This window comes from Diprion similis, chromosome 6, assembly GCF_021155765.1.
Source record: "Diprion similis isolate iyDipSimi1 chromosome 6, iyDipSimi1.1, whole genome shotgun sequence".
Taxonomy (NCBI): Eukaryota; Metazoa; Arthropoda; class Insecta; order Hymenoptera; family Diprionidae; genus Diprion; species Diprion similis.
In genome coordinates, this window is record NC_060110.1 from 5428409 (window position 1) to 5455569 (window position 27161).

Sequence of the window (27161 nt, forward strand, 5' to 3'; positions counted from 1 at the left end):
TGCGTTTGGCTGAACAAATTTAGCGAGTAAATCAACGGCGGTGCGCTTTGCTTTTCTACACGTTACGTATATCGAAGTAGATAGCTGGCGGGTAATCAACTTCCAAAGTAAACTAGATGCTATTGGAGAACTCACGTTTACCGGGACCAATTATCACCAGTAGCAATGCGGTGAATATGGTTAGGTAATCGTCGAGTGATCGATGAGAAATTAGTGTATTATCGTTGACATAACGTGAGTTTTTCTAACAGTGGAACGGTCGGTGCGCCTGAGGCAGGCAACCAGAGTTACGCCTTATGTTCAGGTTGAGCATCGTATCACGATGAAGAACTCGATTTGATAACAGTCCTACTTTTAATTGCCTCATTATTGGTCTCGTCGATTGTCCGAATTCAATCTTTTATTATTTTCTGCATTTCATAATATTCAAGTTATGTATTTCGACAAATAACGTTTGACGTTTTGGCTGATCGTGGTGGAATCGGTGCTCAACCTGGACATGAGCTATAACCCAGGTTGCCTGCCTCAGGCGCACACATCGTACCGCTGTTACAAAACTTTTTACTTTTCTCTCAATATTTTACTCACGCTTTCAACTGACGATTCATTCCAATTTCGGAGGTCATTAAATGGTACCATCTGGCGGTTTGAGGAGGATGTTTCATTTTGTGGTAATTTTTCCAGATTCTACCTTTGACTTTTAAAAGTTTGGGCGCCTTTTAACGTGTCGAGATGCTATGATTTGTTTCATTTTTAGGCACGACTTTGAAACGAAGTGCCTATTGCATTTGTCATAGCGAAAAATATCACCTCGTTAGAAAAAAAAAAAAAAAACAAACAAACTTATATTTCAAAACACGTTTCATCACTCACACAACCGTTGCCCAGAATTTTCCAACGTGTACGTGTGTTTGTATGTGTATGTGTACGCGCGTGCGCAGAAACTGTTGTATTCTGAATTCCGGGAAAACGGCTTCATCGATTCGAATGAAAGTTGGGTGACAAATCAAGTATGAGGTGACAATGATCAATGATACTTTCCAAGCTTAACTACCGCTTCAGAATTTTTTTAATCCAAAACACAGGCGTTCGTATCTTAATGGCTCACGTGTTGGTTATTTGTTTATGAAACAAACTGTGGCTCCGGCAGTTCATTATTGGCATTAAATTTGTGCTAAGGTTTGCAAACTTTAAAAAATGACATGTGTAAACACTTTTACGTTTATATCCACACATGTTATAGGTACCTACGGCAACGTTTTGCTTTGCGTTGTTTTTCATCGCGATCCGATATAGACGTGCTTGATTGCAGCGTCACGCGGTATCCCTGCAGGGTTCCTTGATCGAATAACCGGGTAATTAGTTTACATAAAATTATACGTACCGCCACTGTCAACCGAGCCGCGTGGTTACGGCAGCACCCAGAACGACACTCTGATAATCGGATTATCGACATTCCCGTCGCTGCAGTTCGTATACACATGTATACATAGATAAACAAATTACTCGAGTATTATCTCAATGCGTCGAATGAATTCTGCATGCGGAATTCTCATTACATGTCACAACTGAGTTGTGTCAATGATTTACATTTAATTTCGCGCCCTTCGTTGAGTTCATACAGATGACATGATTGCAGCTCAAGTAATTACGAGACTATTTAAGTACCGATAAATTCAACTTAATTTTTCGGATACTGGAGATCCGAAAACGTGAAGATTCATTGAAATTAGAAAATTGTGTGTTTTGTTACGAGTGCGGAAAGTGGTTGATTTCCGATAAGTGGGAAGTTTGCTTCATGAATCAAGGCGAGCACCGTAATCATACGAAAGTTTGACTTGAGAAGCTGATGGATGTAATATAATCATTGAAAAGAAGTAGATCAAGGGTAATCAAGAGTTTCAGAGGCATAAAGCCGGTTTCAAGAAGCCTAACCTAAATGCGCAAATTTCAGATTGAACTCAGGCCAATGGCATCCGTGCGTAAAATTGAGTTATTTTGACCCCGATGTGCAGCGTAAGGATTAGAAAAAAAAAAAAAATGTCAACTACAAAACATTTAGATCATACTTGTTGGTATTCCCAGTACATAAATTGGTTTTTATAGTAACAAAAACAAGGACGAGAAATACTATTTTTACGGCTTCTTTTTTTTTTCACCAGTACAGTGAAAATTCTCCTTAATACGAAGATCCAATTTTTTTTCAACTCCATGAATACAGGATCAGGACTCTTTGCTATCGCACCTTGATCGCAGCCCGGGCTCGTTCAAATTTCTGACTACGTTAATCACCGGACTGCTATTATTAGCTTCGGCGTTACTTGAGATCTTAACTGCAACACGAGATACGTTGCACGACTTGGTCGTAAGTTGAACGAGGCGAGATAAGGCCAGGAAATGTCGGTGACGACGTATTGATCGATCCCGTGTACAGTTTGATGCACCGGACTGCAGACTAGGCTCACAATCAGTGGAAAACTAGACCATCCCTAACTGGGAAATTTCACCACGTCGTCTTTGGTGCTGAGGGAGGTTTTTGTTAATACGGGTGGGTAAACAAAAATACACTGTACAGTAATATTCGGTAATACCTCAACCCTTTAATTCACGCTGGGATGTTGAACGTCGCACTTTTTTTTGCAGATATTTATTTATTGAACTACTTTTTTGGTAATAACTGCCTAGTTTTTTGGTTCCACATGGTCTCTGAAATATTTCTACGTCTGAAAAAGATTATAAAATTTTTATGTTTATTTATTGCGAAGTTAGCACATGTAAATAAATGGTCGAAATTCGTAATTTTCCAAGAAAAAAGCATTTTCTCCTAATCTTTCATGAAAATCCGAATGCCAATTTTGATGCAAACTCAATACCAACCAAAATATTTTACAGAATTTTTCTTTTTTCCATATAATTGTTTTACAAATTTATTAATGTAGGAATCAAAAAGCAAAAGAAAATGAAAAATTTATAGTCAATCCTTACATCATTTATGCTTTCAATTATTCCAGGTCTGTGAATTATTTGCCTCACAATCAGTAATACCTCAACGATTCAGTGCAATGACCATTTTTGTAAATTTCATAATTGCACGAGGTAGAACAGCAGTAAATCCTTCCAGTAAATAGGCTTGAATATAACTTCACTTCCTTCTTCCTTTCCTCGCGTTTCCGTTTCTCTCCTCCCATCTCCCTGCCTTCACGCGTGGCGCGTTGATTTTAACTGAATTTCGTGTGAAACAATGCAATCAGTGGGTGCGGTGTTTCCCACGTTTCATTGAAAATTACAACGGCGGATTTCCCGTATGTAGACATATACAGTTGCCGACGTATCCCGTGCCCGCTTGGGCGACAGATTCTCGTTTCAGCCAGATTAATCAAAATTTATTCCACGACCCTGCGTAATCAAACTCAATCACCAGCTATGCTAACGCTGTTTCGACCTACGCACACGTCGTACTTTAATACTTGTAAGTAAACATCGCCGTATGTTTTATCGGCTGCGGGTTACCTTACCGATTTTAGTAACGTTCTATAGATCGTTGAATTAGCCCAAGATCTAGGGTTAAACGATGATCTTTTATGCCTACTTCGTTCGATTTATCCGAGGGGTTGAATACTCAATAGTTTGTAAAACAGGAAACGTGAATAATGTACAGTTAGAAAAAAAAAAATCGCATGATTCAAGGCTTTCAGATAATCCAAATGATTTGGTAAGATTTCACGAGTGGTGTTAAACAGATATTAGCTGTAGTTAACCCCTCGCATTCAATGGTCAGTTAGATTAAGAAACAGGTACAATAGTGTAGACCGCGAACATCAAAGTAGTAATGTCGCTTTAAATTCCTGACTTTAGGTACCTACATGTGTCAGTATACGGAAGAAAGTTTAGTTAGTAGTTATACATATAGAGATTCGAGGACAGCAGATGGAAAATTTAGAGGAAAAAAAGGAGGTTCAGATCTAGTAACGGATTTTCGGGAAATGAAATAGTTAAGGAATGTATTCCTAAAATTATTCAAGTATCGTTATAGTCGTCGGTCAATCAAACGCAACCAAGCATCTGAGTATTTTTATTTCATTTCAATAAACAGGGATATTCGGCTTCGCAGTAATGTACAAATTAACCGTGACGATATGAAAAGGGGATGCGAATAAAACTGATATAAAAACGTTAGGTTTTTTGTTTTGTTTTTTGCGGAAAGCTAGGTTTTGTATAGTTTAATGACGCATGAAGTTTGCAATAAACTTTTTACGAAATTAATCTTAGTTATATAATTTTTGGCTGACAAGCTTCACCCGCCTTTTCCAACGAGAATGATCGATGAAAGCTGATGCAGTGGCACCAACGGGACCACCGAAAACCCTGGTTATAATTATTGTACTGTGGGCTGTAAAATTATACTAGTAATAAAAAATTTCATAGAACGCAGTGTTTCAAACTTTTTTTAGGTACGTTCCAAAACTATTAGGTTGTAATATTTTATTTTTCGATTATATTCTTGTACTTGTCTATTCGATTTTGGCCGTTTTTGAAAGTCTGTTTCGAAAAATTTTGTAGGAATCTGTGATGATACTTTATCCTTTTTAAGAGAAGAAAAAAAAATTATATTGGAGACCTCAAACGACAAGTGTGGAAATGACTAAATGATTATTAAACATAGAAAAGTTCTAATGAACTCAAAAATTCTATGAACATATCGCGTCAGGCTTTCATCATACTCTATTCCATAGTTCCTTTTCTATTCCGCATTCCTAATCTTTCCATCGTTCCTTTTCTGTTCGACATTCCTATCCTATTCCATCGATCCTATCCTGTTCCAAATTACTAATGCATTTTATCGTTCCGTTCCTGGTTCACATTTCTAACGTATTCCATGGTCTATGGTTCCAAATTACTACTCCATTTCATCGTTCCTTTTGTGTTCCACATTTCTAACCTATTCAATCGTTCCTGTCCTGTTCTAAATTACTGCTCCATTTCATGGTTCCTTTCCTGTTCCACATTTCTAACCTAATCCATGGTTCCTCCCCTGTTCCAGATTCCTGCGGACCCGCGCTAACTGGAATTGCAATGTCATATAGATATAAATCTACACTGGATGAAGTTTAGGGATTTTTTGGTACAGCATAACAATTCGTCAACAAGTAGTGAAGGCAGTGAAATAAGTACATCTCAAATATTACGACGCAATTAACTTGACGATTTCACTTTAAAATAGAACTCGATCTCACAATAAGCTATCACCTGTATAACGCTGCGTTTAGATACGGCGCTCGGTGTAAACTGTACACAGTGTGGCATCATTAATTCATTGATCGTAGCGTGTAATTAATCACTTTGCTTCACCGTTGCTGACGTATATAACGCGCGTTGGTGAACTAAGTAAGTCGAGGCGAAACACGGGGGATGGCAAAGCACAAGTAAGTTAAACCCCTGTCTGAACTTTTGTCAGATCCATCCTATTGTTGTTTCGGCGTATTGTCGTTACCAATCGTGTATTTAACCAGAAAACGCGAATTAGCTTACGTCGCACTTGGAAAACATCACTAACGTCGAAAGTTTGGAAAGCAGGGGGGCCAACAATGCAATAATGTGTAATGAAATTCATGTAGATCCAGAATTAGCATCAGTCATTAGGCGGGAGATCGTCATTCCCGAAATTTTTCATAATTTCAGAGGATGCACTATATATTTGGAAAGGAATGCGATCATCTGTTTCAGCATTTTTTAATCGCTCAAATCTACTATCACAGTCAAGAATTTTCGATATTTTCTTTATCAATATCGTAAACAAACACGTTTTGAACGTTTGAATTTTTTCATATCCTTTTGACAAAAAAAAAAAAAAAATCCTTCAAGTGATTGCAAATCCTCAAAAAATTACCTTCCTCAATGCATTCGAGTGAGATTTACTTATTTTTATACTATTACGGTTACCCTTTTACATAATTAAAGAGAAGAATAACTATTTAATTAATTTATTATCCATTTCAATGAAATGTGATATTTAATTACGGACCACCATCTTGTTCATTTTCATTCAGATACGAGTCATTTGAATTTTGGAATTGATATAATGGGATGGTTCTATGGAATGACAAAATCTGCACAGGATCAAGTCATCTGTATTCAGCTAAGCTATTCATGGATATCTGCACGAGGACTCGGATAAATTTCGACAGATCTCCTTGCGCATAGGACGAACGTTTTGGCGTTTATTACTCGAGTAGGGAAACTTGACTGTGCCAGGTGGGAGCTGAATTTAACTCTATATATCCACCGATGTGGCATTTTCCTTCTAATATCCTGCCCAGCTGGCTTAATAAGCCTTGATGGCTCAAACTCCGGAGCAACAACTTTCCCTCTGATTATCATCTCCTCGGCACTGGAGCCGCCGAAACCGACTCGCAAAATATATAAGGTACTTAATCACGCATCTGTACTGCTGGTTTAATGCAATTTATGCTGAATCTGTGAATTCGCATGTCTATCCTGTTTTTAAACGCACACATCAGTCTGAATAAAAAATTACAAGGAAATGTGAAATGACAGTTCGAAACGTCTTCAGCCATGTTATTTGTGCAAATGATGGTGAATACTAATGACCCAACATCTCTGTTATGTAATTGAAATGCATTCGAAGAAATTCGAATAACTCAAGCGAAAGATATAAAAAATTTGAGGAAAGATGTTACAACTGGAAAGTCAAAATTATAATATTCTGGTGTTTTTGAAATGATTCTAACGTTTTTGAGCTTATTATGTTCTGTCACTTGAAACTTTTTACAGTCTCCGTTAGTCGATTATTCTCAGATTCATTTCAATATAGTGTATATAGAAGGGATATTTTTTCGTGGTCACGCGCAAATAACATTACTTGAGATTTTTGATAATAATGACAAAATAAACAAAATGATTAATAAATTACTTATATAGAACAAAGATAAGTCATTCAAACATAGCATAATTGTGCGGATGAACTGAAAAATATTTGTTTCTTTCGTTTCCTGTGCATAAAATGGACAATAATACGACATCGATGAAAATTCGAATTTTTTCATGACGATTTTGCTATTGTTGTAAGCATCGTAAGTGAAAAAAGTATCCGTCGAATAACCCAATATTGCCCGAAAATCGACTTTGCCACAGATGGCTGCAGCCCCTAAATTCGAGAAGCCCTATGCTCGGTGAACTGTAAAATAAAGCGCAGAGGAGCAACCTTGTTGGATCATCCATTGAGCAACTTATCTCGAAAAACCTGAAGCCGACCTCGATGAGAAAAGCCACATGACTAACTATAAGAAAGCTCGGTGAAGTTTTAATTTTAGCTACAGGCTAACGAAAACTTCGGGAATTTGTTTTCCTTTATTTCTCTCCTTTCGCACCGCAGACGTGCTTATCTCTAATCCCAAGAAAAATACGATGTTACCAACCGCCAATTTTTTTTTATCACAAGGGATAAGTGCACATTTTTTCAGGCTCTGTGTGAATATTTTTGAACCCTAATTTTTACGATTTTAGCCCATAAAAATAAACTATTCATGTTGAGTGTTTGCATGAGTTTTTATAATCAGGTTATAACTTATTGGCACTGTGTAATTGTAAATAGAAACATTATTTATACTTTATTACTATTATTTTTTAATCCTTGTAAATTGTGTTGCAATAATAAAGTCAACAAAAATTTATACATACTTGTACATATTGTGCATATATGATAACTTTTGAGCAAGGGATAAATTATTGTATGCACATTTTCTCGCAAAAATGTGAGAAAATTTTATTGAATCAATAAAAAAAAAAAAAAAAAAAAAAAAAAAAAAAAAACTGGAAGAGTTGAGCTTTTCGTGTGGATCGACTTGTGTACAGTTTTAGAGATTGTAGATCGCTCATTTAACCAGAATGATACAATAGATTAAATTTAGTTCACTTTTTTATCCATTCTTTGAACTCCTTTTCTTTGTGACAAATTCAAATTTTTTGAGGCACCTCTTACACTGAAGTAAAAAACTTTTTTTGAGTGACAAAAGTTAGTGCAAAGAAAAATGAAAAATTTTGCGTTATAACTTGAAACAATCCAGTGAATATCAAATAAACTCTGAAATACACAGTGTAGTATGATTCTGTTAAGTACACAATTATTTCTAAGGCATAATATCTGTCAAAACTATGTTAAGCCGTAAAGAGAGCGGTCCGAAAAATATGTACACAGGTTAAATCATTCCGGCAATCCCTAGGGGTTTCGCCCCTCTCGCAGCATCCTGCAGGCGTCGATGGTTGAATATTTGGATTATTTGCTTTGTGAATTCGGGCAGAAGCAGGGACGCATCGGATACGAACGAAATGTGAGGGTTGATTCCGTTCCTATTCAGAAAACGATTTCACGAGGATGCATGGACGCGGCTTATTGTTGAGAGAGGTTCGAATTTCTTTTGTCCACACATCGTCACGTGCGACCATCATTACAGTGATTCTATAATTTTACTCTTACTTGTGGTGGTGATTTTTTTTTTTCTTTCACTTTTTTTCGTAGCTTTATCCTATAAAACATTATTTCTGAATAAAATTATTGTTCGAAATCTGGCTGACCTAACAAGGCTGCGGAATTATCGAGATTAGACGAGGAACTTGGAATTTAATATTACCCGATCCAGCAAACTCAATGGCTGGTGAATATTGAATAAATGGAAGCTCGACGTTGATTTATCTCCGCTCTTCCTTCTGGATAGAAGATCCACCCAAAAAGTCCATCAAACGAATATATATCCTCAGTCATAACTCCTCCTCTTTTGAGGCCGCCGCTACTGCTTCCGAGGATTTAATTTAAAGACCATATATACGTAAATATATTAGACCGATAAGAAAATTTAATAAGAAATATCAACGGTGATTGGCACAATTCACGGCGATATTTTTTGAAAAATACTGAAATTATTAATAAAAGCTTTGGTATTGATGCTTTATTTCAAATCGCTTTGAAATCGTTAGAAATTTATTAGATTTGTTTCATTTCACTTCATGATGGTTGATTTAAAGATCTTTTTTTACAAACTGACTTAATCAATTTTTTTTATCATCTCGGCAACGTTTCCTATTTAATTGCACAAATATCTATTATAATCAAAACAATGGGTCATTAGTTAACTACTGGAAAAGATTAAAATCTATTTCGGTGACGTTGTAAAAAAATGTTCATTTTTTGTATTTTAATACGAATATTATGATAATTTGATGAATATTTGATAAACACCAACTCAATGTACAAGTTATTTCGTGACGAGATAAAAAGTATCGATTTTCGTTTAACCAACTTCCATAAACAACGACAAATGAAACGGAACAAGAAAAACTTATAACCGTGGAGAAAGGATCGTTCCAATTTTGTTTTCTCGTCGTAAAGTCGGCCAATTTTTTGATGTCGAAACTGCCCAATCCTTTCCTGGGACATTTGAGGAGGGTGCATTCAATTAGAGAATCGTTCACGAAACGGGATTCGAGATGGCTTGGTGGTGACCACTGAGCGCCAACGGAATTGGGCTTTCGGACAGGTTCGTGACAGCATAGGGTTACATAAAAACTTGGCCAAGGAATGTGTAATAAAAAGCTAACCGCTTTGACGAAGACCCATTTCTACCACATCCACGTACCACCATATGGCTCTCGAAGTCTAGACTCTGCGAAACACGAGCCTTTTCGCAAGTCCCTAACTCTTTTCAGCCACCACCTGATAAGGAGGAAAGTGATTTTTCCGAGATTTATCTCTTCGAATAATCCTCCCCTGCTCGCACACTCCTTCGGGAATCTCAATTCTCTATCCATCTTTCTATCTTCCGAATTCGCCATAAACTGTGAGTATTTTACTATCCAACGACGACATATATTTGAGGCTACTTTTATACGATGGAGGCAAGATCTGATCTTACATCGATGAGAGTGCTTCGCGATATAATTTCGTCGACTTGAATGATTGAATTTTTTAAACTGTGGACTAACTTGAAAGATCATCGACGGAATTTAAGTTGATTGATTAGGAACATTGGAAGCAATGAAATTAAAGATATTCTCGGAGTAAGGATCCCTGAATTTGAATCGTCTGAAGTTTGAAATATATAGCAATATAGAATTTGAAAATCGGAGATCATAATAAAGTTTATAATAATTCAAGTTTCAAATTTCGGAAAATCCTCCGAATCATAGCTTTTCCACTCTCGGAAGTGTTCATTCAGTATCCGGACGATCTCGATCAATACTCGGAATTGAATAACCCGATGTATCCAGTGATTCATAATTATCGTATCACACAGGCGAAAGCAAACAGCTGGCTATAGTAATTGCATTAATTGGATACCATTTTGATTATCAGTTGAACTGTTCACCAGTACACTATTTTAACACTGGACTAAATTGTAGACTCAAAGCCAGTAGCATATTACGGGAAATGGATCGTGAAATTACGTGAAATCGAGCCGGCAGGAAGCTGGAATGGAGCTCGTTTCTGTGTATCGATGGTAACTTACCTTTCGGGAGAAACCCGGCGTGGATCAGTCTGGCTTCCATAAGAAGGGATGGAAGCAGGAAACACATCGCTGTGCAGAGGTGGATGAACGCTGCCGTTGGTCCTCCGTGTCTCCAGAGATTAGTAGCAAGGCCTGGAAGTGCAGAATAACATCTCATTGAAGATCGTTTTTGCGTCAATATGATGCATGAGTGACCCTGTCATAATATCTGTCGATTCAAGAATGCCTGCGTTATCGAGGCCACTGCGTATAGTAAAAAATCTGAGCCCATGGAACCTCCGATGAAAATTCTTTTAACCCCATGGCAATTGCCGAAACTCCATGGAGCTTCTATAAAGATTCCCCTCCTTACGGATTCGTAAGATCCAATAAAGAATTCCCCGAACCCCGTGAAATGCCCATAGGAATTTCCCATAAGAACTTTTAAAACCCCATAACAATTTTCCGAAGCCCTTGGGGAATTCTTAAAAGCTAATGGATTTTCCACATAACGTTGCAGATATTCTCCCTTCACCTGGTTCAGAAATGAGTAAAAAAATAAATAAAAATAAAAATCCAGTATTGAAGTTTCTTTAAGTTTTCAAAACCTCCATTTAATTTTATCCATTTCTATATAAAACCGGATATTGACCCTGGCCTTACCGTGATCCTGATTATTATTGATGAGCGACGAGGGTGGGTCTCTGGTACAGGCGCTTAAATGACGGCCAAGCTTTATCCCGTCGTTGGCAAGATTTCCAAGCTTGAAAAAAGCCGCGGCGAGGAGAATCGGGAGCAGAAGAACCCCGGTTCCAGCTAGGATCAGGCAAGCGTGGAGTTCCAGCTTCGGAGGAGGCGCCACCGGCGGCCACGGAAGGGAAAGGTAGGCTGTAAAGAATTCGAGAAATCACAAGGACTGATGAGGTAAGCATATATATATATATATATACGAAAACACAGTCAAAAGTAGAAGGTGAAAGCATTAACACGGAAAACAGATGGACAAGTGAGTCCTAGAATTTGAGACTGGTAAGGGAAAAAGGAGAAAACAGTTTCTGTAATGAAGATCTTCACGTTCCGTTGGGTAATCAACGTGAGTTCGATTTATAGTCAAAGGTGAAGAAACGTATCCAAACAAATTCAATATTTTTCTCGCAATTTAGTCTTCAGCATTCACGTTACAGTTCGGCACAAATATTACAAGTATCTGTATCCATTGTTACAGTTTAGGGGTCCATAAGAGCTTCGCGTCCGAACATCACTGGCATTTAGTAGCAAATGGAACGTAATTCCGTTCCGTTATAGTCCAGTGGTGAGGTAGTAATTTTTTTCTATGAGATTCATGTGAATTCTATTAGATCGTGCGCCAATGACGAAAAATTCCAGATTCTTCTGTTACGATGCAATTATTGCATGAAACTCATTGTCAATTGTTTTTGCATATTTGTGTTTGGCATTGGATACCTACGAAATGAGCTTATCATCGCCTGAAGAGATTAATCAAAATAAGTGACACTTGCACAGGAAAAAATCATTTTTTTTTTTTTATCGATTTCGATGATTTTCATGACTTCATTAGATCCTATTGCTCATAAATCATTGAATTCGGCGAAATGTTCTTTTTTTTTATCAATATCGACTGGACCTTCCTTGAAGCTGGATTCTTGGGTAACGTAATTGGTGTAGAAAGAAATGACCCCACGCTGTTATCTCTCAATCCTCGCCCTCGCTGTTTACTTTGTATAGGATGTTTGCCTACATGGAATATGCTCTTCTTACTCTCTCACTCTCCCTCCTTCTCTCGACGTCTCTTCCAATTAGGCATCGCGGCATCTACATGCGGCAGTTATGAAACAAGCTTGTCGAGCATATTGTGCTCGGATGACAACTTATATTGTAAGCTAGACGCAGGTTGGGGATCGGATTAGATTTCCCAGACGTGACAAACAATAACCGTGATTTGTACCAGCTAAATCTTCATTCACCGTGAGAGCAACGGGAGGCAAACATGTCACAAACGTTTCCTAATTCTTGCCAAAGAAATTACAGGCGATATAAGTTCCAAGACAAGTCCGATGATGGAAGAAATAACGTTAAAATTGAAAAACTTTTGATCGAAGTACCACGTTAGTTGACAACAAGCTCTGGGAAGCCGATCAACGACTGTCCTTCTTATAGATTTCTCCTACGCCATTGCAGATCAGTTTTATACTTCTTTATTGATAAACAAGTGAACATTATCTGTTTACGATAGTGGTGTAAATAAAAAGTATTGAGAATTTTTCGGCAAAATTCACTTACCAATAATCCTTTTCGCACATCTCGTCGCAATGTAGGCTTGAATGGCAACAGCTCCAATACCGTACCAGACGGACCAAAGGCTGTTGACGTGCCCGCGTGTGCAGCATTCATTTTTCGGTGTGTTTCGATTCCTCCTGGATTTACTCGTGGTCGTAACGCCGCTGGAATTTATGCTGGAAACCACTGGAAGTGGTTTAAGTCCTGGTTTTTTACACTTGGCTTGGTTCACTTCGTTGTTATTTTCGTAGCCCATCAGGCTCCCTGTTATCGACATTTTCACCTGAAATATTAACAAATGAAAATAGCGTGAGAAAAGTATTAAGTATTCTTAAATTGCACCGTAAATAATCGCACATGAAAACTTTTCCCAACACATCCTTGAAAAGTTCGCATTGAAACGAAACCTGGGTGGCGTGCGCAAAGTGCCCCATTTCCGAGCAGTGCGGTAAAACGACGTTAGCGCATGCGCATAACCGAAGTGCTTGATTTCGCACACTAGAGCTTCCTACGGCGCATACGCACTTCTGAACAACTCAAATTTACGCACTGCGTCATTGAGTCCAAGTTACCTAACTCAATATTCTGTTTTCATGTGGTTAAAAAAAAACATTATCCTTACTATTCAGAGGGACATTCTGAACTATTCAATATTGTAAAAAGTTTTCCTTTCACAGCGGAGGCAACAATGTTTGATCAATAACTCAGCTAATGGAAACAATAAAATAATATTGTTGATTGCTGATTATTTGGTTATCGAAATAATTTTTTAGATCATAATAATACAAAACATGTCGTGTCGTAAGAAGTATAAAGAAAAAGTTAAGGATTCTTTGTTTAAAACCAGAATGAAGAGAGAGAAAATGTCAGAAACCCATCGTAAATTTTGCAGACGGTTCGGCGGAACGACGCGGTAGAAAAAAAGCTGGGTAAGAAAATATATCCTAGCATATCCGACGTTTCACGAACACCGTTACGCGCGTCCATGTAGATATATATACCCACACATATACATGTAGGAATGTATGAATTCATGTATACCAAGTGGAGCCGGTGGAAAATTCAAAGCTCAATGGCGTGCAAGAGATAAACTAAGGCTGGGTGGGAGGTTAACGGGTACAACAAGAAAACCGGAAGTAGGCAGACGATAAAGGGGTGTAACTGTGATTATTACTTTGAATACGATGGACGTAGAATCGGAACAAAAAAATACCTGCCCGTTCAAATCCATTTGGTTAATCGAGCAAGGATATAATCAGTTTCATGCATTAGTGATAAAGTTTAATATTTTTTTAATTTCCAAGAGCAAGGTTAATTTGTACAAATACAATAATAATAATAACAGCGGAAGTACACAATTTTTTCCTTCCTTTTTTACTTTATAATAGAAACAGTGAAATTCGAAGGTGGAAAAAGAGAGATGCATTTGCATGTTAATTGCTCGTCGCGTTTGCGTGATAATAAAGATTAGAATTCAACTCAATGTTTTCACCCAGCCTTACATGTTAAAACTTATCACTATGTAAATGCAAATAATAGCATTTCTCGTGCGGTCGTTAATTTATTATTCGCCAAAAAGTCAAGCGAGATGGTAGGAGAGATAAGGTAATGCAAGCGCTGACATTTCGTCAAATGATGTTTTTCAAGATTATTAAACACAGAAAAATATGGAAGCGAACATTTTTTTATAATAAGAATTCTTACACTGTTTCTTAAAATGATTGCTTTCTTTAGGCAGGCGAAGATGTAAACCACTTTGAGGATGTTATTTGACCAAAAATCGATACTTTGTATTAATTTCATTGAAAAATATGAAAATTGAATATATTAGAATTATAAATAAAATCTTAGATAGTGATACTGTATTTTAAATTCCTACCAAAATTTTTTCAATTCATTTCACTCTAAGTGGTTCATTTTATTCCGACTTTTTTCTACAAAATTATTGTAACAGTTTTTTTCCAGTAGTCAATTCAATATTACCATTTAATAATCATAATAAACGTCGTGGCAATGTTGTAAAATTGAATATTGTGCCAGCGTGATAATAAAAAGCGTCATAAAAATTTTTTAGGGATTCGTCTAATGAAACGAGCAGCCTTAGAGTTTAATCGAACCCGAGCTTTAGGTTATAATTCTTATTAGTATTGAAATCTTTCGTAGCATGCAGATATAACAATTTTATAAATACTCAATACGTGCGACAATTTCGCATGAGAATTAATAAATGGCATAAATTATCGGTCAATCGATCTCCTTAAAAAAATTACAATTTTCGTAATTGTTTTACAGGACGATTAAAAAAAGAAAAGCGATATATTCGTCACAGAAATTTTGGATCCATTCCTAAAGGATACAGTAGATTTCTGAAGCAAAACTTAGTTTTTCTACAACTATTCAGTTGACTAGCCTAATTTGCCCAATTAACATCACCATTTTTTGACACCCAGAAGTTGTCCTGATAATAAATCGTTGGAATTCCTTGAGACCGGGCCTCAAGAAGTCCTGATTTTATCCACTGTTCTGAGTTGAAAGGATCTTTGGGTTCGTTATAAAGAAAACTACGTGGCTACCTGTGAGAAAGGTGGCAAGGTAGTTAGCCAGGAGTCTAATTAATCCAGAGACTTAATTATTAGGGCAAGTTATACGGCAACCGGAACTTCTACGGGCTCAAAAGTATCCAAGCCGATGAATATTCACGTTCTGAACCCGGTGACCTCAGAGTTCTCGCAGCCGTTCAGAAGGACCCTAATTGCAAGAACACATACATGCCAGCGAAGGCCCGAAGTTTCAAAACTCCTTCAAGTTCCCGGCGCTTTGTCTTCGAACTTTCAAATACAGTTACCCCATAGGGACTTTTTGTCACGTACGTGTTACGCAACTCGCGCAGGGGTTTCATTCGCTGCATTTATCCCGGCTTGGGGTGGGTTTGAGTCATTCAATAACGACCAAATTTCTACTTATTGTTATGGTTATACAGATCTTGACTATTCTAATTTTTTACCATAACCGATGAATGTAGTTCGGAGTACTTATCGAAGTGAAAAAAATTAGTAAACCGACTACTTTAATCACATTACTGAGTTCCCACCTGATTTCTTGTAATTTCATTAATATTTGAATCGTTATTATGACAATACCTATTCTAGTAGAATTTTGTAGTATCTATAACAAATGGAATTCCTCTCATTTTTTCTGTCAATTATTGCGTCGTGACGTCTGATAATAAAATAGAATTAACAGATCCTTGGAACCCGCTATGCGAATATTCATTGATATCCAACTCTTCTCTTCTATGTTTTGAATATGTCTGTTTGGTTAGTTACTTGTCTAGAGTTCGATTCCGAAGCTAATCCGGATGGAATGAGTGAGTGAGAGAGTTAATAAATAAATTGGGTGACAAGTTCGTCGCCGAGTCGACGCTCCCCCTAGGAACGGGCACCTCAGGTCACCAAAAGGTGGACCCCGTTCCCATAACCAACCCTAAAAACGCGATCCCTAAAACTACGTGAGATGGAAAGAACACGACACCCGACCAAGCGCGGGAAGAACGCGGTAATCGCACACGAGGGCAGAATAGGGAGATTTAGCAGTACGTCCTACCAACTCGAGCGCTCGATTCTTAGTGAAACGCGCGCGCGCGTGAAGCCGGGAGCTGCGCGCGCGCCCTCTAGACCCCGTTTGCGCACAGCGCGCCACCATGCGGCCGGGTACCCTCAACGTCGCGAGGTACCAACGGGTCCGCGAGGTTCGAGCGCGAACAATCATGTTTTTAAATGTTTCAGAAATTTGACGTTCGCTGGACTGAATTTTTCGATGAATGAGGCTGATCGTGTTTCCGGCTTAATTTTCAAATTAACCTTGAATAGCTGTTATACGTATAATTGATACGAGAAAGCTTTCAAATATGTCGGAAAATTTTTACTCTGCAAAATTGTGTAAAGCAGTGCGTTATAACTGTGTAGGAGATGAATAATGAACGAGAATCACATGCACCGTGTACCTACTGCATAATGTGATATTTTGCAATTCAAAGTCAAGAGTGCATCAGGTTCGTGCAGACATTTTAATCATCAATATAAAAGTAAAACACGCGAACAAGTTAATGAAGCGTATATCCCGGTTGACCGCACCTTGTGCTTTTGCGCAACGAGTAGGTCCAACAAAAATCCGAAACAGAGTGAAAAAAGTAAAAGTCTCACTCAAAAATTCCTCGCTTTTTTCAAAAAATTTTAAATAAATAGAGACATAAGACCTTAATTCTAAACTATTATATCTCAGCGTGTACAGCGTAACTCGTTCGTTAATGCGACATATTGTAACCAATTATAATTTTGAACAAACTCTGATGATGAGAACGTAGCTATACTGTGTTCATGTATAATATATACATATACATGTATAATGTATATGCCATAAATTTACTAACCCTTTCCAACGGACGTTGCGCGTCTAAAGTTTTAAGAGAGCTTCTTCCGGGTAATTAGTTTGAAGTTCTAGCATCTTTGGTGACAGCAGCACCTGTAATTATAAAAAAAAATCAGGTTTAATATTTGGATCTTTCTGAAATGTTTGCACTTGTTAGAAAAATTTCATTTCTTGTTATAGTTGAGGGAAAACCGTAGTCGAATAGGTATCGTTTCAATGGCGGTTTATCTATTGTTAATATTACAAGAAAATGTCGTACGAATTACTATTCAATGAAATTCTAGTTGTCGAGAGTATATTTTCTGCTTATTGTTTCATTAAATGTTTTTTTTTTCTCTCTGTTTCGACTAGATACATTTTTTCAGCTAAATAAAACCATGGATATCACTTTATTGTTCTACTAACGTAAGATAATTTATTATCGCATCGACTACAAGAAATCATAGTACCAGTGACCGAAATTAAAGTAGAATATTATGATACGAGCCAGATGTCGCCCATCCGCACATGTGACACGCGCTATTTTTTCCAACCTTTTGATTTCAGAAGCAACGAAGGTGCCACTGAAAATACGTTAAATTGGAGTTAACCCTCGGAGCACGTACTGAGTCTGTCAGACCCTGTCCACAAGTTTTGATTGATTCTGGACAAATATTCTCAATTTTTTACCCAAAATATATGAAATTAAAAAAGTATACCATTCTTTAATGAAATTTTCAGAATTTTCAGAGAAAAATTTCATCGAAAAATTACTCTTGGCGTGTGGCTTGGTTTATGGTAACGTATTAATCAATTTTCATTCTTGCGGTCAGGAATGGAATTGAAGTAAGGATCACTGTATTAATTCATTTTTCATTTCAAGGTTTTCTAAATTAGCGATTTTTTGCCTCACGTATGACGCGGTTCGTACGAAAAATTCTGTGAAACGTAGATAAGTAAAAACAGCAATTAAATCTGTGTACATATCACCGGTCGTTTATTCCCTTGGCATAGTCACCCTACTGTTCGTAAAATAAAAAACGCCTGGTAAAAAGAAGTCAGGTTGTTTTACCAGGAGATTTCTTCATTATTCAATCGAGAACCGTACGCCACGACTTGTGAGGATAAAAAATTTATACAAAGTCATATAAAGTTCAGAAAGCGTTTCCCGACGACTGCAGGTCCTTCCCGTGCCCTTTCCGTAGGGGATGATGAAAATTTAAAAGCCGGTGTAGTTGCAGGAGTATCATTACCGTTTTCATGAAGAAAAAAAACAAACAAACAAAACAAAGAAGAAAAAAAACAACGGGAAATGTATTACCGCTAGGTGCCAGCTATCCCGGGGTTATTATCGTTCGATACGATGATTAATTTCTGCTGGCCACTAATGTGGCTTTTGGGCTGCCGAGTGAAATACGGCCGGAAAGTGGATTCGTGATCCGGGATTTTCCACACTCAACACTGAAACTCAATGGCGAAAGTTTTTTGAGAAATCAAAACGATACGGAAATTCAATTGGATAAGAAAAATAATTTTCTCTTGTTACGGATTCCACTATAAATGGTCAAAGTGTCCAAGGAAAAATAATATCTAATTTAAAATTTAACATTTTTCTATAGTTCATCAGTATTCACATCACCTAATTACATTAATTTACAATTAATCACATTTTAATCGAAGGGTGAAACCCAATTACAAAATATTTTTCTACATCGTAATTAGGGCCACATAAAATAAAAATTGCCTCTTTGATTTTAATTAAAAGTAAATAAAATGCCAATTTTTACATTTACATTTTATAAGTAGATAAAACAAAAAAATAAAATAAACAAAACAAATTACATTTGGATCCTTTACTTAGAGTGAAATAACATACAAACCGCATTGGTAACTAGTAATTATAATTTCAGTTTAATTACTACTTTTCTCAAATGGTTGACATTTTTATTCAAATTGATTATATTTATATTATTTCGCGTCAAATGCGGAATAAAATTTTGATGGTATTTAGGGCCATTTCCCATATCGTTCTAATTACAAAATGTACACGTCATTTGTATTTGAAATTCTATTGACCATAAAATACAAATGCAATTACTGTTATATTTTTGTTTCTTTATTGAATACTTCATCCCTATAGCTCATAGTTGAAATAAAGTGGCTACAACAGCAATTAATGGCTACACAGATATTGGGAGGGGTAGAGTTTTGAAACGTTGCAAAATGTCGAGCCGACGGAATTAGATGCACGTGAAAACTTGAAAATTTGAATTTCACCCAATTTGAGAGCTCTTTAATCAGCTTTCAGGTGGCACGTCTTCAGCAGCCATTATGTATAAAGCCACATTACCATTAAAATCCGGAATCCTCTTTGCCGGGTTCTCGGTGAAACGGGTCAATGCACAAAAACTACCCCCTGCAGCCGAGGGCCGTCAACCAGCATAATTGAACAACGGTTTCAACCTCGGGTCACGCCTCAGCATTTTACTATTTATACTTGGTATGCACTCCAAGAATTGATAAATGGCTCAATGGTTTCGGCCACACGGATCTATGTGTGTTGGTATAAAAAGTAGTTCCGATTTCCTGGCCGTTGGCCTATTATACATATTACGTGAACTCTGAATACTGTTGAATTGACGTTGAATAATGTTAATAATAAAAAATGAATCGATTAGACCGGCGGAATCAAAAGATCAGAATAGAAAAAAAGACATACAGCAATCTAAAGCAGTGTGGATATGAGAATTCTGATTTTTCTGGGTCCAAAGATATTCAAGTTTAATCATTTTGATACTTGTAATTATGAAACCTTTTCTTAAATTATTTGTACTCTTACAGCTTGTTTCATTTCAATTGATTCAGGTTAATTTCTTTTTATCAACAGTCGGGATGTTGTTATTAACATTGCTCCAAATTTTTCATACGGTTTGTTAACTTCTTTACTTTTCCCCATTCCCACCCATTCATCTTTAAATTATCGATTTGATTAAAAATCCACAAACATAAAACAGTTACACTTATTTGTTTCACGCGTATTGTTGAAGCTGATAATTGTTTGTCTTCAACCAACGTTTCCTTTTCTTAAAAGTTAAAATTTATATCAAATGATATGAAATTACATCGTTACAAAAATTTCTGAGAGTTAATGTGGAATTCTATAAGTTTCTTGAATCTTTCTTCAATCTCATGGGTAAAAAGTGCTTCTGTATCATCTAGATAAAACCAGTTATTCGTGACACGTCTTTGTTCGAACACAGCTCGAAACCCTTTTTCTAATCTAGAACTCCTAATCGCGTAGTAACATAAGTGACTCGCTTCCAACGCCCTAATTGGAGTTAGATTTGGCAGGGAAAAGGGCAAGGATTTCTAGCACCCTTGTGGCACTTTTTCGCTCTCCACCGTTTTTCTGTCACCCTATTGTCAAGCCCTTATGAACCATTTTTTCAACTGCAATGATTAGCCCACGAGCTCATATCCCTATATGCTTCCATTATACGCATGCGGCCACGTTTATTTTTCAATATCGTTTCCAAGCTTACTTAGCTATAAACAAATGTCGAAGTTATAAAAAGAGATATTCAAAGGCGTTTTTGATGCCGTCCGAAGGTAGTAAAAGTTTTTATCGCCGTGTGCGTGAAGCGCTAATCGCAGCAGTTTCTTGTTAACAAATTGTTCTCTGTTACTTTTTATTTTCTCCCTTTGAATATACGAATATTCATATATTCGGAAGATAAAGTTAATGGCGTTTAACGCAACGCTTTGCTGCTACTGGCTCTCACAGTTTAACGCTTTAATAAATTTCATCGCGCTTTGAGGCTGTTTATAAACGTGTAAAATGGAAAATATAATTCATAAAGGTTGGTGTACATTGCGTTTAAAGTGTGTGAAATTAGAGAGCCGTCAATATTTTCTTCTCATTGGATACTGTTTTCGCTTTGTTTCCCTCAAATTACCGAATTTGTTTTTTCTTTTCCCTTTTTTGTTATGTTTATTAGCAGCCATCCGCAGACGTCGACACGAATTATAATTATTATTCTTGTTACTGTGATAATTATACGCAAATTTGTCGGCTGATAATCGAGCTCACCAACACTTCAAGCCTCGAATACTGTATCCCGGTTTTTGTTGCCCCTGAATAAAAGACGTTGTTAGTCCAGAGTGTCTCGTTTCGGATACCGCGTGCAGGCTTTGAAAGCGATTCACCTCAGCTTCTCAAGAGGCGACGGGATCTCTCGGGCTTCCTTTGATGAGCCGGAAAGTGGAATCGAGGCCTCTACACGCTTTTCGCGATTTAATAACGCGTTTTGCAATCCAAATATTTTCTTTCCTGTTTCCTCTGGTGCGGTCATCGAGTTGGGGTGGTTCCCTCTTCCAATATCAACATAACAAAACCCGGTTAAAGTCGGTTCACCTCGAGCCGCAAGGTTATTACTGTTGAATTTTTTTTTTTTTTCACCAAATAATTTTTATCGTTCGTTTCAATATTTCGACGATCTCAAAAAAGTAACAAAACGAAATTCAGAACTTTTGTTTTTTCGTCCTGTTGCAAAAGACCGTTTTCGATTTTTCCTGTCGGACATCGCAGATTTTCCTCTCAGAAAATCAAGCCAAGTTTTGAAAATTCCCATCGCCAATCACTGTTAAAAATTCTAAATGCGTTTAAACTTTTTTTTGTAAAATTTTTTACGTTACTATAACAGCTTGTCATCACATTCATATACAGCGAGCTTTCGTTATATTAAAAATTCTGAGATACTAAAACGTATAAGTTTGTGAGTTCAGATCTTTTCTTTTATTTATAGAAATCATGTGATTTATTAGACACTACTTTCCTTTCCTTTGAGTTATCTCAACACTGAATTCTCTATGTTCATCTATAAAACATAGTGTAACGTGACACGATGATAACGTAATGATTTTTTTACTAGATCAAAGAAAACCGAATGGAAAAGTGCAGTGTCTGTTGATATTTGCGAAGCTGTTTCTGTAAATCATGTAGACTGCATAGGTACGTGGGTATACACATATATATATATATCGCGTTGCGGGTCTTGATGCACATTGAATTCCGGACTATAACAAGAACTGCCCGGAGGATCGGCTCGTACAGATTTCTGCGAGCTCTGCAGCTGGGCGGTATTCGATTTCCGATATCCTCTAGAAGCTCACTATTTCAGATCATACAATTCGTTGATCAAATTCCCATCAAGAGAGAACTGAAAAATTCTCCACTCGGGTGAAAACTTTATTCGTAAACCTCTGTTGACTGTCTCATGTACCTGTGTTTTTTGACGATCTTGATCTGTTGAAATTTTTGGGTTATTTTTTTGTTTTGTTGTTGTAATTATATAAATAATGATGAATTAATTTTTGTCCCAAAAATTCTCATTTTTCATTTAATTTCTAACAAAACCTTGTTTTTGGAAATCATATTAGACAGCTGCAGTAAAATTTCTAACCTATGGTGTTTATTCGATTCAACTACATCTCACGTAATCCAAGATAAATGTTCTTCGATTCGATAACGAAATAACTTTAATAGCGTCTCTTTAACATTACCTTCGACTAAAATAGAAGTAAAAATTACTCTATGCAAGCATTTTACCTTGTGAATTGCATAAAAAATTTTATAGTAAAATTTCATCGAAGCTGCCCCGTAAAGAATCATACCGGAGAAGCTGGGAAACGTATGAATAGAAGGAAAGATGAAGGCTGATAATGATAAAATGAAGTTTTATTCTCAACAGCTCAGTAGGAATTGTGGGGAAAGCAGGGAGGAAGGATAAGAAATAATATTATTCTTTATCTGCAGGGGAATGGTTAGCTCGTTCTATTCGTTGAGGACTCTTGACGATCGTGACGACGTCGTAGCGGGAATAATATTGAACGAAATAACCGAGGGGTGGAAGAGAAGACGTGCAAGATGTACAAGACACACCGTTCCACTTTCTATGTACCGACTATACGGAGCTTTCGACTAGGTTTATGGGGTAAAAATTTTCACATGCCTGCTGTTCGGACGTGTTATTATTATTTGTATACATTAAGGTATAAATGTCGTCCAATTTACGATAAGTATGTTGAGCAATTTAATGACATTTTTGAATTGACCTTTTGTTTTAGAATCTTCAGCATTCTCTGCCGTCGAAAAAAATGTGAACTCATGTGTTTTTTGCGTGAAAGAATCTGATTTATTTGAATAGGAAGTTCAAGAATCCTTTTTAGATCCGCAGAAGCTTATCAATTTTGAACATTCTAAAATTGGTCCTGGATATTGTTGCCTATGAATGATATGAAAATATTTTATTTGTACGTTTTTTGCACTTACTCTATACTTATTCCGTTCCATAGCGTTGTTCTGAAAATCGTAACATTTTGCTTTTACAGTTATGAAGGTTCAGAATATTCAATCGGTATTGTCAGTATAAATCATACCCATTGAAAAACGTATAATTGACGTGAAATTACTGTAAATTGTTTTCATATTTTCTGTGAAGTAATAAACATTTTTGAGCATATTTTGACATTTTTAGAGTCAGATAAAAATGAGATCATAATTTAATCAGTGGAAATATTGCAGGTATCTCAAATTTTTTGGATATATTCTGTATCAGTGGAATATTAACATCGACTTAAGTACGATCCCATTTTCATCTCACTGTTTAAAATTTTAGGATCTACTCCAAGATACTACCTTTTCACCCAGAAAAATAAAAATACCGAATTCTTATCCCCCACGCATACATACCATTGAAAATGTCAAAAAACGTATTTTATTGGAGCAGTTAGTTTGAATGTCTTAAAATTTGAAGATTGTTATAGCTCGGTGAAAATTTAACTATATCCAAATTTCAATTAGATAGAAATTTTTATTATAAAAACCTAGCTGAAAACTGGAGGATCGATCCTTACGATAAAAAAGCAGGCGACGAATATTGGAGCTCGTGGAAAAGAATTATACATACATATATGTTAATATTAAAGTGAAGCGAAGAGAGCGCGGGCGATAAGAGAAGAATAAGAGAAAATTACGCTCGAGTAAGGCGTAATTGCAGCCAGCTCCGAGAGATGGCAAAGTTCAAACGATCTATTACATTTCCGTGATAGCATCGCCCCAACTTCACTAAGTAGTAATAGTGTCATAATCATCTGTCATAGAATAATTGCCCATTCTACAAGTTCAACATTTTCGCCAGCAATCGGCACCAGAACCGTTGCAGTTGCAATATTAGTATTCAAGATGGTGGTTTTCCCGCAGTAAAGATATTTGGCGCCTATAATATGCGAATTGTTTTAATGGCTTGGTATACCTATTTGGAAAAAGTGCTTTGTTAACATAGAACGAAGTGAATTGGAAAAAAAATCGAGGAAGATTCAATCAAACTTTACAGCCTCTGCAAAACCAGGCACCTTAGATCATACATAGTTAATGGATTCCGCCATGAAGTGATCATAGACAAAAATCTTGTACCGAATTGTTAGATTTTAGGTCTACGCTATGAATCGAATAATCCTAAACTTCGATCAACTTTTCTTTCCGTTAATCGATTAATCAATTGATCCAAAGTTTGATTAATCATTTTCTGGATGATAGAATCATTTGGAAAACTTAATCAAAGTCGAATAATCGCACAGGCTTATTAAATTTAGAAAGACCATCGCTGATTCGTCCCATTTAACATATGGCAGGAAATTGTCGTCAAAGGAGTATCAAATCGGAATAAAAAAATACGTAGATTTCGAAACACAGATTTTATCTCAGTAAAAACTCAGTATATCAGTCGATTATAGTATTGATTACGTTGTAACTGTTGATGGTTCCTAAATCGACCAATTAAACTGATATCCCCAGATTCGATCAGTTCGTTTGGCCCCGCCAATGCTTCTAGTTCGTGTGTTTCTTGGGGCTTGTCGAATTACATTAATAGCACAGTTGCCCATAGGTATATATGTTTAACTTATCCAATCAAATCATCTATCTCATTTCCAATCTCGATCGAATTCCCTTCGTAATCTGAAGCCCCCCCACGTCCCTTATTCAACGTTTATCCACACACTCCAAAGCAACCATGTAATTATATATAAGTATATACGCTGTGAAAGGGGGAATTTGTTTTACACATATGCGAGCAATTTCACTTCAAGTTGGATAGAAGAAGTATTTTGGAGGAATCAAAATTTTCGAAAAAAGACTTGTCCAAATTAACGTAGAATTGCCCATATACATTGTAAGCGCTATGCATAATGGTTAGTCTTGTGAATATTCACCAGGCGAGTGCTAAAATAATATCAAAATGTCAGAGTTCCACATTTTTTACTATCTCAAGAATTCCGAAGAGTAAAAAATTCCTTGTATAAAATACTTCAAAATTTAACGTATCTCTTTCTACGTCTATTTTTCAGAAAACAACTCCGTCCAATTTACAAAAACTCATTTTTTTAATTCAGTCGAAATTTCGATCGCGTTTAAATGATCGACAGACATTTCAAGAGCGTTAACATTATACGAACGAATTGAGTGAAAATTCATCAGATGATAAATGTTTAAAACGCTACATGTATGCTATATTCATCGAAGCGGCAAACGAGGGTTTGCAATATTGCATTGCAAGCGTTACCTGGATGGAAACATCTTGCCTTTTAGAAACTTTAATGCAGTATAAATAGCAGCAAAGTTTCTCGTGTGAGTATGCCTGATTCACTCACATAATTAGTCGAACAAACAAAGTTTACTCGGATAGGTACACGTGTTATACCTACTTACGTATTAGAATAAAGTAGTTGTTTCAATACACCGTCAATTGTCTCTAATTGTAAGTACATCTAGCAATCGTTGCTATAATGTCAGTTTTAGTTCTGTTCTTAAATTAGCCCATCAGATAACGTTTTATTGCATTGTTCAGGCACTGATTTTTCAAATATAATATGTAGATACTTTAAGTATCGCCAATTACAAGAATCAAATGTTAAAATTGTGTTTTATTCACCGAATAATTACGAATCATAGTTTATTAAGTAAATAAAATTACTGTTAATCGTAATTTGTAGACAAGTGATAACAGTCTTGCTCCGTTCATCGGCTCCAATCTACACACGTTATCAAGTAAGCCAAAGTTCAACTATAACCGTGAAACAGAACGATCGTAAGATAGTTTCCCTTCCTTTTCCTGATTCCGAATAGAACGGAAGTTGGTTAAAATATTGATGTTAGTAGCTTCGAGCCCCGTCACCTTGTGTGTGGTAAAGGCCCACCCAGGCCGATTCCACTAAAGTCGAGGAGGATCCCCACATGCATATATATACCTATATACACATATGCAGATAGGTACGTCCGACAGCCCCATGCTGCAGCTGATTCTTACGGGAAGTCGGCTAGCCTGACGCCATGACGCCTAGTTCGACGAGTGATACAAGGACGCAAGGATCCGGCGACGATAAACGGTCGTCAACCTTATCTTTCCGTTAAAAGCGACGCAGTTGCATGTCGAGAATGCGGGAACGCGTCAGACCGAAATTGAGTAGCAAGCAATTGCACTCTCACCTCTTCACTGCGTTTTCCATCTCTCGTTTAATTCTTTCTTTCTTTTCTCTCTGTTCTTCTCAATTTTTTTTTTTTTTTTTGTTTTTTTGTTGTTTTTTTTTCCACCATCTTAGACTGTTTGAGATCGTTTTTTTTCTGTCTCCGGGAAAAGAAAGAGGGGAGAGAGAGGGAGAGAGAGAAAAGGGGGTGCAACGCGGGGAAAACTCTTGGGCAATAAAACGCACTTGCTGCTCCTAACTTTCCCGAGTTATGTTCAGTTTATGGCTACACTGATCCATTAATAATAACGCCAATAAAGGATAGTCACGATTCCCTTTGTGTTTCTTCGTAACGAGATTTTTCATTGTCATGGAGGGATTCTTATTTGCTGATTCGATTAACGCTGCAGCTGGTAATAACAGCGTCACTAACGC

The 27161-nt window shown here is 36.8% G+C and overlaps 1 protein-coding gene across 2 annotated transcripts in view; it reads right to left on the bottom strand.

Annotated features, from left to right (window-relative positions):
• The window catches only part of LOC124407237 (protein tincar), a 113228-nt gene that overhangs the window by 13278 nt on the left and 72789 nt on the right, over nucleotides 1-27161 (bottom strand). For both annotated transcript variants that reach the window (XM_046883194.1, XM_046883193.1), the window contains exons 3-6: nucleotides 17227-17318; nucleotides 12801-13080; nucleotides 11163-11387; nucleotides 10521-10652 (exon numbers count right to left, since the gene is read on the bottom strand). In XM_046883194.1, the coding sequence (XP_046739150.1) occupies nucleotides 10521-10652; nucleotides 11163-11387; nucleotides 12801-13074 (631 nt within the window). In that variant the 5' untranslated portion in view covers nucleotides 13075-13080; nucleotides 17227-17318. The remainder of the gene's footprint in view (nucleotides 1-10520; nucleotides 10653-11162; nucleotides 11388-12800; nucleotides 13081-17226; nucleotides 17319-27161) is intronic.